This window comes from Octopus bimaculoides, chromosome 12 (genome assembly GCF_046866305.1).
Source record: "Octopus bimaculoides isolate indiv1 chromosome 12, ASM4686630v1, whole genome shotgun sequence".
In the NCBI taxonomy this organism is placed as follows: domain Eukaryota; kingdom Metazoa; phylum Mollusca; class Cephalopoda; order Octopoda; family Octopodidae; genus Octopus; species Octopus bimaculoides.
The window spans coordinates 58,739,351-58,753,765 of record NC_142939.1 but is presented as its reverse complement, the minus strand read 5'-3'; the positions used below and the strand labels follow the sequence as shown (position 1 = coordinate 58,753,765).

The following is a 14,415-nucleotide window of genomic DNA, read 5'->3' as shown; positions in this document are numbered from 1 at the left end:
CAGGCAAAAACAAGACATAACAGAGGTCATTCAGGTCATTGGGGGGGGGGGGGGGGGGATCATCCAGGTCATGCAGAGGATGGAACAATAAAAACAGTGTTTTACATAATCATGGCAGGGGTAGGGGAAATTTTGTGGGGTGGGAGGGATGATCCAGTGACTAACTTGGGGAGGGAGATAAAAAAAAAACCAATAATCAAGGCTCTGTAGAGAGAACAGGGCAAAAGTACAGGGAGACAAGGGAGGCAGGAGAGAAAATGAGAAAGGGACAAAAATGTGAAGGTGTAGAAAATGTGTGTGTTACAGTAATAAATAACTCATGCAGGTACTAGTGTGGAATTATTGCTTGAAATCTTGGAATGCAAGTGACCGAAACCGGGACAGTAATGATGATGATGATGATGACGATGATGAGGATCATCATGACGACTATGATGATGGCAGCGATGGAGATGGTAATGGTGATGACAGTGATGATATAATGGCACTGACACCACTGACGGTGATGATGATGAAGATTGATGACGATGATGATGATGATGGAGATGATGGTGACAATGAAGATGTAATGGCACTGATGCCAATGATGGTGGTTGTGGTGGTGGTGGTGATGATTGACGACGATCATGATGGTGATGGCTGTGACAATGATGACGTGATAGTGGTGATGACAATGATGGCTAAGATGATGGAAGTGATGGAATGATGATGATGATGATGATGATGATGATGATGATATGGAGAAAGAGAAAGGGGCACTCAGTATACATTATGGTGCAACTCTCGACATCATATATTTCAACGTTCCCATCATGGGACAACATAAAAACAGACACACACACACAGACACACACACACAGACATACACACACACACACACACACACACACACACACACAAAGACAAATAGACCCTTTAGGTGACTGCACACCATGTAAAAAATAGCAGCCAAATCTCTTTCAAAACATACATGCTATTATTTTAACAGGGGCACAAAAACTCTGGTTGATGTATTCTTGGATGTACCATGCCAATATGCCAGAATAAAAGGCAGGCAGAATTGGAACACCTGTGACCATACTTCTGTTCAATCAGGGTTGACATAAGCCTAAACGAAAACAACAACATGACCAATAAAAGACAAAATCAGAGACACTGGAATGAAACCCATTGGAAACACATACATACACATATACAAGAGCTTCCACAGTGATTCTATCCAAAATCCACTCGCAAGCTAGGGCTGAAGTTGAAGAGACTTGTCCCAGGTGCTGTGCAGTGGGACTGAACCTGAAACCAATGTAGCTGCAAAACGAGCTGCTTAACCACAGAGCCACACTTTGCACTTTGTGTATGTGCAACATGTATAAGTGTAGGAGTAAAACATCAGAAACTAAACTAATCAAAGTATGGCTTATGCATATTTGGTATGGCTTGTATAACATTCTTTGGCGAGCTGGCAGAGTCGTTAGCACGGCAGTATTTCGTCTGCCTTTGTTGTCTGAGTTCAAATTCCACCGAAGTCGACTTTGCCTTTCATCCTTTCGCGGTCGATTAAATAAGTACAAGTTACGCACTGGGGTTGATGTAATCAACTTAATCCCTTTGTCTGTCCTTGTTTGTGCCTTTTATGTTTAGCCCCTTGTGGGCAATAAAAAATAAATAAATATCATCTATTTTTTTATATCAACTGACTCTAAGACTTGTATGTAGTTAGGTCTGGGGGAGAGGAGATGGTGATGCACCGGAGCATGAAGGAAAAATCCTAGGTAGAAGCTGTCGACTGGCATCAACCAAGCAACCAACCATACAAGCAACAAATCAGCCAAGCAACCGAGCAACCAACTGTACAATGAACGAAGCAACTGAGCAATCAACTAGCTAATCAACCAACCATATGAGCAACCAATCAACGAAGCAGCTAACCAACTGAGCAACCAAGCAACCAACTGAGCAACCAGCCAGCCAACTGAGCAACCAACCAACCAAGCAATCAACTAACTGAGCAACCAACTCATCAACCGATCGGTTGATGAACAACTGATCGACCAAGCAACCAACAGAACAACCAAGCAATGAACCAAACAGCCAACCACATGAGCAGCCAAGCAACCAACCAACTGAGCAGCCAGCTGAACAATCAAACAGCCAAGCAATCAACCAACTGAGCAGTCAACCTATCAACCAACCAACTAACACATTTGACGATAGAGAAAACAAAGACAATATGGTGACAACCTACTTGTTCCAAGATATTATCATGGACAATGCTTAGGATACCTTGATGACGATGATGACAACAACAACACTGATAACAAGCCAATGATGGGACCTCTAGACAGTTGCTTGATCCTGCTAGAAATGGCAATCAAATTCCATCAAATCACATCCATGCTGTCTCTGAAGTGAGACACATTGGACAGTGCATGTCCTGGGTGCCCAGCACATACCATCAAAGACAGAGACATTCATGGTTGAAACGTCTTTGAGCACAGATCTGATCAAACAAAGCTAATCTCAGACCAAACAACGACGACAATGACAACAACAACAACAACAACAGCAATAACAACAACAACAACAACAACGGTGGTAACAACTACAATAACAGTGTACATTAACCCTGATGACGATAGTGACAACAACACCCACAACATCCGTTCGTTCTTCCAGCTTCATACATGCTCACCATAATGTAGCGAACAACACAAGGAACTTAGTCAGAAATGACTTGAATTCTTTTTTTTTTAATTTTTTTTTTTAGTATGTTACCATGATGTGCGAAGCTGGTGAAGGTGATGATGGCGGTGTGGATGACGGTGACGTGGGTGTGGGTGAGGAGTGGAGGTGTCGAAAAACGAGTGGAGTCGTGGTGGAAGTCGGGAGTTTGGCAGCAGCAGAAGGTATCATGGACAATGATGTGGAGGTAACAGTAGTAGCAGCAGCAGCAGTAATAGTAGTAGTGGTGGTAGTAGTAGTAGTAGTAGTAGTAATAAATGTAGTGGTAGTGGTAGTAGTAGTAGTAGTAGCAGCAGTAGCAGCAGCAGCAGGATCAATGACAAGCAAGTCAGGGCAACAGCGGTGGCAGCGACAGCAGCTGGCATTCCCCCTTACCAAATCTGACAAGGACTCCTGTCTTGCTAGTGGTGCCTGCGGCTTATTCTTTGTCTTGTTCAAGACTTCTCCTCCTCCACCACCGCCTACTCCTCCTCCTCCTCCTCCTCCTCCTCCACTACGTACTCCATCTGCTCCTTCTCTGGAGATGCCGCCAACACCAACACCACCGGACGACGGAGGGCCCAGCTTCTGTTTCAGCAATCTCTTTGCCTTTCCGTTGTTAGTCTGTGGTATTTCAGCAGAACGCGACTTGGTCACTTTATGCCTTCCATCTAACCACTGGCAGATAGACAAAGTGAAACCATAGAGGAATGGGGCGGGAAAACATTACTTTCAGTAAAAAAAAAATCTGTGGTTACAATCACAACAGTTTTAGTTTGTTTCTTTTTTTAATCATTATTCATAAATGACGACCAATCAGAACTGAGAAATTCATTTAATAAAAACAGCATTCACATTTAATCAAATACCATTGTAATTAGCAGTGTGTAATTAATTCAACAAGCAAAAACATGAAGCAGTCAATATGTGTTAACTTTTTATAGGAACTTTGGCAGTCATTCCACAACTTTTACTTTTTAACAAGAATTTTAGCATCTTTAGCTTTCTTACAAGAACTTTAACCATCATTCCACAATTTTTGCCTTCTTACTGAAATTTTAGCAGTCATTCTACGTCTTTATTCTTCATACAGAAATTTTAGCATTCGCTCCCATAAATTTCGTTTACTTTCCTATAATTTTATCAGGTAGTTATCCCACAGCTTTCGTCCCTTTCCATAAGTTTAGCAGTTGTCCCACAACATTTCCTATCTTCCTATAAGTTTAGCAGTCGTTCCTACAATTTTTGTTCTTTTATTATTAACTTATCAGTCATTCCCACAACTTTTGTTACCTTCTTATAAGTTTAGCAGTCATTCCCACAACTTTTGTTCTCTTATAATGGACTTAGCATTCATTTCCACAACTTTTGTTCCCTTCTTGTAAGTTTATCAGTCATTCCCACAACTTTTGCTACCTTCTTATAAGTTTAGCAGTCATTCCCACAACTTTTGTTCTCTTATAATGAACTTAACATTCATTCCCACAACTTTTGTTCCCTTCTTGTAAGTTTATCAGTCATTCCCACAACTTTTTCCTTCCTTCAGCAACATTAGCAGTCATCCTTCAATTTCTGAGATGGATTTGAGCAGAAACAGATTAAATACAATTTCTAAAAGAATAATTTAAGTTTTACATTTTACATTTTAAATAAACAGTCATTTATGCTAGATTTTGATTATTAATTCAGAATATTTTAGTTTAAAAAAAAAATTTTTTTTTAAAAACAATAGTTAGCAAGAACATGTGTGAAACAAGAACAAAACAAAAATCTGGTTAAAGAAAAGTAGAGCAATATTATATTTTTAGAGAAGGAGAAGAAAACATTTAAGTAACAGCATATTATGGATTAAACATGGATGAACAGATGGATAAATGGAGGGAGAGAGGGAGGGATGGAGTTTATCCACCAAACTGCGTTACACTATGATATAGTTTTACTGTGTTTTCCTGTTATCAAATATCGATGGTAAAAGGATAAAGACCCTTTTTGGTCTTGAATGATCATGGGATTACACCTAGAAAGTTCCCCTCCAAGTCTGGACAAGGTTCTTTATGGATGACGAGAGGTCACCCATGGATACCAGCCTCCCCTCTTCACGCCACTGACGTTATCCAAGGGAAAAGCAAAGGCCGATACAGCTTGGCACCAGTGACCAGCAACGCATTTCTACAGATGAGTGAACTGGAGTAACGCGAAATATAGTGTCTTGCTCAAGAAAACAACACACAGCCCAGTCAAGAAATCGAACTCACTACCTCATGACTGTGAGCTTGACGTTCTAACCACTGAGCCATGTGCCTTTATTATCAATGTATAACACCCAAATAACACATTTGTCTCAAGAAATCCCCATTTCCCAATTCTTGATGCCCTTCTTAGCACTAACCCTAACCTGCTTCCAAGTAAGGTAATATTTCCACATGACCAGATGCGTTTTCAGGGAAGCTAGGAAACAAAGGAGATTGCTTGCACGATGGTGACACTTGTTTATAACTATCATGTGATGTCATGGCAAGAAGATAGTAATGTCCACACACACATATATATATATATATATATATATACACACACACACACACACACACACACACACACCATGGGCTTCTTTCAGTTTCCAACTACCAAAGCCAATTACAAGTCTTTGGTCAGCCCAGACCTATAGTAGAAGATATTTGCCCAAGATTCCACTCAGTAGAACTGAACCTAAGACCAAGTGGTTGGGAAGCAAGCTTCTTACCACACAGCCATGCCTGTACCAAAATCAGTGTAGGTAATGTAAAGAAATGTAGAGATTCATGGTTATGATTAGTTGAAAGAAGTAAATTGAACCAAACCTGTGTTAGCATGTTAAACAACTCATGCTAATAACATTTTCAAATATTAAGATGATATCAAATGAGAGAGAGAGAAAGAAGGAGGGGAAAAAAACACAACCAAGCTTTGCTCAAATTTAATTGCAAAGTCATTTTGGGTTAATGAAAGACATGACTTCATATTCTATAAAGTTAGTCAACAAATAATGCCATTACTTCATTATGTGTGTGTGCATGTGTGTGTGTGTGTGTGTGTGTGTGTGTGTGTGTGTGTGTGCGTGAGAGAGAGAGAGAGAGAGAGATAGTGTGTGTGGTGTATTAAGTTCTGTTTCTCCTGCTTGTGCCAGCAAACTTGTGTGTATGTATGTATACTCTTTTACTTGTTTCAGTCATTTGACTGTAGCCATGCTGGAGCACCACCTTTAGTCGAGCAAATCGACCCCAGGACTTATTCTTTGGAAGCCTAGTACTTATTCTATCGGTCTCTTTTTGCCGAACCGCTAAGCTACGGCGACGTAAACACACCACCATCTGTTGTCAAGCGATGTTGGGGGGTCAGACACAGACACACATACATATATATACACATATATACGACAGGCTTCTTTTCAGTTTCCGTCTACCAAATTCACTCACAAAGCTTTGGTCGGCCTGAGGCTATAGAAGAAGACACTTGCCCAAGGTGCCACGCAGTGGGAAAGAACCAGGAACCATGTGGTTGGTAAGCAAGCTACTTACCACACAGACACTCCTGCACCTATAAAAAGTGTAGGACGCTTACAGCACCAAGGTTTCCCAAGCGGTCACCCATCTAAGTACTCACCAGGCTCGACGTTGCTGAACTTCGGTGATCGGACGAGAACCGGTGCTCTCAGACTGATTTATAACTATCTATCTATCCTGACAGTCAAGAAAACAGATACACATATGCAGGAACACATGAACACTTTCTTACACATGTGCCCATGCACACACACACACACACAGATCTCCTGCAGTTTCTAGTGACCAAACTCCACTCACAAAGCACTGCTCAACCTCAGTAGAAGACACTTGGCTAAGGCACTGATTAGCTACTGATGATGTGAAAGGAAGCAGAAATCTAGATTTAGCAATTCTACTGCAGCTGTTGGACACTTTCCATCCCCTACTGAATATCTCTGTGCTTGAGATGAATAACAGCAGTTTTGTAGCTTTCTACAGCATACCTACCTACAATAAGTAGGATATACAGAATGCTATTTTGAACTAATACTGCTTTTGCTGCTAATAACGAATATATATATATATATATATATTTATATATATTGCTTTTATGCAATTTTTGTTTTCAAGTCCCTTACCTTAAGTCCAGTAGAATAGTTTGCTTTCATTTTGGTAAGTGGGGTGCAGTTAAAAGTAAATACCCAACATTTAACGGAAAGAAGATGGTAAGAAGTTCAAATTCAGTTAAAGCATAAACGCTAAATTATTCCTTCTACACCACATCCTTACCCATTCAATCCAAAACACCAAAAGATAAAGAGAATAAAGTCCCCTAAAAAGTTTACGCTTGTGGATGGAAAGCAGTAATAACAGGGGGTGAAATGAAATGAAATGAAATGAAATGTGAATGATATGAACAATAACAGAAACCAAAAGAAGGAGAAAAAAAAGAAGAAAAAAAATAACTATAATAATGACAAGAAATGTCAGATATTATGACCTATGAATGTTGGTCAAAGATGGGACCTGAGCATCTAGTAGAGTGAAATAACCATCTGAAATAGATGGTCATTTCATTCTTATGAAACAAAACATCTCAAGTTTAAAAGAACTTCACCAAGGAAACCAATTCATAGTAAATAGTGGGGTTGTGTTAACCACACGTGGAGAAATAATAGGAAAATGAAGAATAAGGCAGAATGCTAAACTGGTAGCATATTTTAATAAAGATTTCTAACCGGCTTTCATTGCGAAGCAAATTTTCAAGAAGGAGAATGAAAATGGGTTTTACAAAGAAGTACAAAATGAAGAAAATAATATATAAAAAAAATAATATATAAAAAAATAACTCAGTTCTATATTTAAGAGATGAGGAAAGTTTGTGTTAAGCAGGAAGTGTGGTGTCAAAACAGGAAGTGTGTGTAAGGGGAGACAAATGTTTTTAGTTGGAGTTATGAAATCTTTTTCAACAGGAAGTTTATGTCTGTCTCTCCTTACACACACTTCCTGTTTTGACACCACACTTCCTGCGTAACACAAACTTTTAACACTTTTGTTAAACCTAACACAACTCTCAATTCTCATGCATCCTTATTTTTCCAACCATTATATACATGGATTACCATTGAACTTCAAAAGCTCAAAGACAATATAATGTATTGGTATAGTTATTTTTTTATATATTATTTTTTTTATATATTATTTTCTTCATTTTGTACTTCTTTGTAAAAAAACATTTTCATTCTCCTTCTTGAAAATTTGCTTCGCAATGAAAGCCGGTTAGAAATCTTTATTAAAATATGCTTCCAGTTTAGCATTCTGCCTTATTCTTCATTTTCCTATATATATATATATATATATATATATACAGAGAGAGAGAGAGAGAGAGATGTAGACAGACAAAGAGTGCAGCTCTCCAGTCCAAACTACTTACATCACAGTCATGGAGTGAAGATTCAGATTTCCGTTGGAAAGCTTGAGCCATTTCTTGCACCCTTTTAAAAGGAAGAAGATAATAATATTATTAATAATAATAATAATAATAATAATAATGGTTTCAAATTTTGGTACAAGGCCAGCAATTTTTGGGGGAAGGGAGCTAGTCAATTACATCGACTAGAGAAAGATAAATGTTGAGGTAAGAACTTAATTAGGAAACAGATACAGTTTTCTCAGACTCAAAGTGCAAATCATATTTACTTACTCCACTGGTAATCAGATTTAAACAGGAACATGGCAAAGAACTTACCAACATGCTCTAGATCTGGTGTCTGGCAATGTTGGTCATTCCACGCAAGTTTACAGAGTATGGAATGAGAGTTTACCATATTTGATGGCTTATAAGACAACACACCCTTTTTGATACCCCATAAATGCTTCATAAAAATCATCATGGGTCCCTCCTACATGTGAAAAAGGACCTGCGTTATGTGCTAAATCAAACACTTGTCTGATGTGGCTGAAAAGAGCTCAATGGGGATATGGGCAAAGAGAAGTGACCAATGGACCTAGTTATGGATTTCATTGGTTATTTGCAGGAAATAGAAGGAAGAAGAGAACGGGTTCCTTTGTAGGTCCGAGTGGTCTAGTGAGCCGAAACACAGACCTGGGAACACAAGTTCGTAACAAAAACAACCCAAGTTCAAATCCCACTGGAGACAGGATTTTGGAAAGCAGCAGGAAAACACCTAGGAGTCATGACCTATGTGGGCCCAGCTCCCATAGAGTGTCAGGTATAAGGGCCGAAACACTTGTCGGATGGGAGTTCTTCCTCTGAAGAACACTCCTGCCATGTGCTCACCTTACAGTGAGTTTCTGTTGTTTTGTGCTTCGAAGCACCAAAAGCATTTTCTTCCTGATTATGTGCTATTGAAATTGAATGTATCTAATAAGTCCATGCATCATTTATGCCATCGAATATGGTAAATATCTCTACAGAGACAGAGAGGAAGTATAAGCATTCTCCAGCAACTTCCAATGCTGAAAGAAATGTTTTATTTTATGTTTTGTCTTTTTTTAGGGGGGTTTTATTTGATATTAAAAATTTTTTTTTTTTGTTTTAAACTATTGTTATAGAGATGCTACAGCATTATCTACCACAATAGCTTAAGTAGGATTACTGGAAGAATTCAGCACAGTGGCATTCCAGATTATTTCAGAGGTATACGGTGAAAGAAAAGACATTGTTTAAAGCATGTAAAGTATTAAGTATACAGATACTATAATAATAATAATAATAATAATAATAATAATAATAATAATAATAATAATAATAATAATAAAAAAAAGAAGAAGTAGAAGAAGAAGAATGCAAATCATAATGATATTACTAATCGCTACAATTCACAAAGTACCAGAAACAAAAAACTAAGCGAAATACATGAGAAAATCATCACCAAATTAAATAATAATTAGCGATAATAAAAAATATAATTAATTAACATGCATTGTAAATGAAGTGGTGGTGTCAGTGGAATAGGAATATCCGATGAAATATTAAAGATAACATCACATAACTGGTAAGTTTACATACATGGCCAACTGAAAAGGCACCGAGCACAAGGAAATATTTGGAAGATCAAAGTGAAATAGAACAAGCTAAAATGTAGCCAACAGTGTAGGAGAAGAGAAGTGTTTGCATGAGCCATGTTAGGATGCTACATGAAAACCAATGAGAATGAGGGAGAGAGAAGACAGAGAGAGGGGGGAGAGGGAGAGATAGAAAGGGAAGGAGGGAAAGAGGTAGAGAGAGGGGAGGGGGACAAAGGGGAGGGAGAGACAGAGTCCTAAGTAAGAGTTTGAGGTTTTTTGCTGAAAGATCATGATAAGAAGAAAAGAAATTTGGTCAGAAAATTCTCTAAGAGCACCAAAGAAACAGTTTCAGTCAGATCAAGAATGGTATGGAAGCAAGGCAACAGCAGAAAGGTACAGATCTATCATTTGCCATTCTAGTTGAAGCTGAAAGAAACACAGAGAGACAGAGAGAGACAGACAGACAGACAGACCGACAAAGTTGATCAGAAAACATAAAATGCAATATTGAATGATGTAAAAAAAAAAAAGAGGAATTATAAAAAGAAAATTCTTTATACAACAAACAATGACTTGTATATTTATTATTAAACATTCTGGCAAATTTGAACATGGATGTGTTAATCATTTTTGTGTTCATTCACAGGAGAAAAGCTTCACCTTTAAGATAAATATATATTCATAACAAAATTGATTGTGTTATGAACATTTAAGGTGTTCCCTGGTGATCAAACTAAACAGCAATTAATGTACCCATGTTCAAACCTAAATCTGCAAGTCATCATTTTGATTTTCATTGTTCATTGTGTAATATGATAATTCCATTATTCTTTTTATAAGTTAAATAAAAGAGATGTGGAGACATGTGGCTAAGTGGCTAGGATGTGGCATTCATGATTGTAAGATTGTGGTTTCGATTCCTGGACCGGACGGCGCGTTGTGTTCTTGAGCAAAACACTTCATTTCACATTGCTCCAGTCCACTCAGAAGGTAAAAATGAGTAAATCCTGCAACACAGACTGGTATCCCATCCAGTAGGGGAATAAATATGCCACAGAATCCTGGAAATTCTCTGCATGAGCCTATGGCTTAGAAAGGACTTTTGATCCCTATTTTGCTTTTCCTTATTTTGAGACAATAGAGGAGGGACAGTGCCTGTGATCTAGGGAGGTTTTTATCCCCATACTGGGGCAAATTGATGTGGGTGATGTCCAGTTGGAACATTTGGAGACCAACACCTGCAAACAAGAAATAGAAGCAAAGAGGGAATTCCAGGGGACAGCCAGTTGTGGGGAGGAAGGACTGGGTGAATTGTTTCATTAAGTGGGCGTCAAAAACAAGTTAATTAACCCTTTTGTAGCATATTTCTGTTGAAATGCACTGTCTTTGTTTCAATTAATTTTGAAATTAATGAACAATTTAATAAACCAGCTTTGTCATTATTATACTAGCACTGAAACTTAAACTACCATGAAATTTCAATAGAGAGTTTTAACTCAGATGGCTTTAAATCAGGGAGTTTATCTAACAGAATCAAGGACTCATTTCAGGCAGGTTGGTACCAAACGGGCTGATATGCTTTCATTTAATGAAGAAATTTCTTTGCTTGCTTGTTGCCTAATTAGGTATTTGCACTGGAAGATGAATTCATAATAACTAATGTCTTTAAATTTTACGTTCATTTTTAGTTTCATAGTAGTTATAGCCAGCCAAGTGGCTAGGTTCATGATGGGTTGCAGCTGTAAACCAACACACCTCAAAAACAACACAAGCATGTGGCCAATTGTTACTCAACGGAAACTTTAGCAATGTTATACTTTCATATACTTAATTAACTAAGCAATTAACTCTCTAGCATTTAAACCAATCATATCTGGCTTAAATATTCTCCCTGTCTTATGCTCAAGCAGACCAGGTACAGCTTCTCACTCATAACCTACAATGACATCATCGAAATCTCAAAGCTACAAGATAATGCATGATTAATTGAAAACAATGTGATTAGATAAACATAGCATTTGATAGAGTAATTTGATTGCTAAAGGGTTAGATCTGATAATCTTTACTAGATGGATCATATTTAACATTGTGTAATTATCTCAATATTGTATTTAATAATTAAAATGTTTGCAAAGGAAATTAATTTAGTAAATTTAATGAAATCAAATTTATGATCTGAAGGTAAAAAGAAATCAAAAATGAAAATGAAAAAGAGATATATTTAATAATTATTTTACCAAAACACTACAACCATTTTTAGCTGAATATAGTTTTTAAAGAACTAATTTAGTTTCAAATTTTATTATTAATAGAATCAAATATAAATGTTATGTTTTGTATAATAATATATTACAGTAAGCTAATAATTCTTTACTACTCAAAACAGAAATTCTAAGATTATTATATTCTATAAAGACATCAGCAGGTGTATTGCTTTTAGCATTATTTTCTCTCAGTGATTTATTTCTGATTTATTTGGTGTTGTGCAAAAGTAGATGGTTTCATAATGTAACACATTTGATGATGCATAACTAGCCTGATGAGTAGCTGATAGTTTGACAACAGTTTGTCGGATAGGGGACAGGTAGCTTGACAATGGATGAATAGTATGAGAATGAACAGGTGATTTGACAAAGAACAAATAGACTGGTAACAGAGAGATAGTTTGGCAACAAACAGCTTGACAGTGGACAGTTAGTTTAACGACAGTTTAACAATGGGCATATAATCTGACGAGAGACGGACACTATGGCAATGGACAGATGATTTGACAACAGACATAAATTGACAATGGATATATAATTTGACTAGAGACAGACAAATTGACAAAAAATAAGTATTTTTGACAACAGATAGGTAGTCTGACAACAGAAAATTTAGTAACAGACAAGTGACACTGGCCATATAATTTGACATGACAAATAATTTAATAATAAATAGCCAGACACTGAAGAATTGAACAAGGGACAGATAATTTGATAGCATGCAGAATATTTTGACAATGGACAAACATTTTAAGAATAAACATGTATTTAGAGAATAGACAGATAGTTTGACGATGGGTAGTTAGTTTGATAAGATAGTCTAAAATCTTTAGTTCAACAGTGCACTCATTAAAGCCACACAGCAATGTATATGCACAAACATTTTAGATGAAATTAAAGTTTTGTGGAACTATCAGAGTTAGTTGGTCTTTAAGCAGGAACTACCTTTGTGTAAGTTATTCAGAAAGCTAAAATCTAACGTAAATAGCAAATTCTAAAAGGGAGTAGGAAAAGAAGAAACAGTTCTAAAGATGTTATGAATGGAAATATAAAGAAGAAATACAAGGAAGTTTCTGAAATCTTCAGAATGCATTTGATAAAGCAAGAATGAAACTAAGGTTAAGTGAAAAATCCAAAACACTCACGACAAGCATAAATAGAAAACTACACAGGCATTTATTATTGAAAGAAAGTTAAGAAAGAAAAAAACAGAGGGAATAGTACCAGTATTATTATTATTGAAAAAGAAATTATTAGTCAATAAAACTGTGCATCAGGCAACAAGGTTGTGGTAATATGAAAGAGCGTTTATATTTTGTTTTGAGGTAAAAACATGAGACAACTTTTATTCGTTATTTCTTTGTAAAAGAAAGAAATTTCTCAAAGTTAGTTCTAGCTTCTCCAATAATTCTATAAATTACATTTTTTCCCCCCTCTCCAGAAACATCGTCATTATCACAATCAGTGAAAGATATAAAATATTTTTTTTAAAAACTGGTATACAATAAAATATAATATATTTTATTGGATAAGGCGTACATGAATTGAATCTAGCTATATATATATATGTATGTGTATATATATATATATATATATATATACACACACACAGACATACATACATATATACACATGTATATACATATATATATATACATATATATATATATATATGTATGTGCGTGTGTGTATTCTGTTATATCTAAGCAGAGAATGGACAATGGACATAGTTGTCTTTGTCTTCCCAAAGAGTTTATATACCCAAAAGTAATTTGCGATATGCCATATATCACAATTTATAAAAAGCTAGCAATATCATGAAATCTGATAGGCAAATTCAAGAAAAACCTGTGCCTTTTGCAGCATGCAAAGATGTTTTTTTTTTTGTTTTTTTTTTCAAATCAGCACAAAAGCAGAAATGAATAATAATAATAATAATAATAATAATAATAATAATAATAATAATAATAATAATAATAATAATAATAATAATAATAATGAAATTGTATTAAAGTTTTTGATTAAAAAAAAAAAAACAATTTAGAAACTACACTACAAAGGAAATCTTGATCCAAAACAATCAATTCAAACAAAGCAGAATCTAAATGTAAGGAAAGGAAAAAAAATCTGATGGTGGGGAAGAAGACAAAAAAGGAAAAATCTTACTGATCGTTTGATCTGGAAGATAGAAAACAAGAACGGAAAACAGAACAGTTATATTTTTATTATATAATAATAATAATAATAATAATAATGATAATAATAATGATGATGATAATAATAACAGATGAAGCACACAAACAGCAGGAGTCTATACTCCTCCAATCTCCACTAAAACAAGAACACAATGCTGTACACACATCAGAAACACAGAGGTGTAC

The 14,415-nt window shown here is 36.2% G+C and overlaps 1 protein-coding gene across 1 annotated transcript in view; it reads right to left on the bottom strand.

The window, feature by feature from the left end:
• Positions 1-775: 775 nt before the first annotated feature.
• LOC106868187 (unconventional myosin-IXa) overlaps positions 776-14,415 on the bottom strand; it is a 209,041-nt gene continuing 195,401 nt past the window's right edge. The window contains exons 28-29 of the mRNA XM_089361098.1: positions 8,173-8,233; positions 776-3,396 (exon numbers count right to left, since the gene is read on the bottom strand). Coding sequence (XP_089217224.1) covers positions 2,761-3,396; positions 8,173-8,233 — 697 coding nt within the window. The 3' untranslated portion in view covers positions 776-2,760. The remainder of the gene's footprint in view (positions 3,397-8,172; positions 8,234-14,415) is intronic.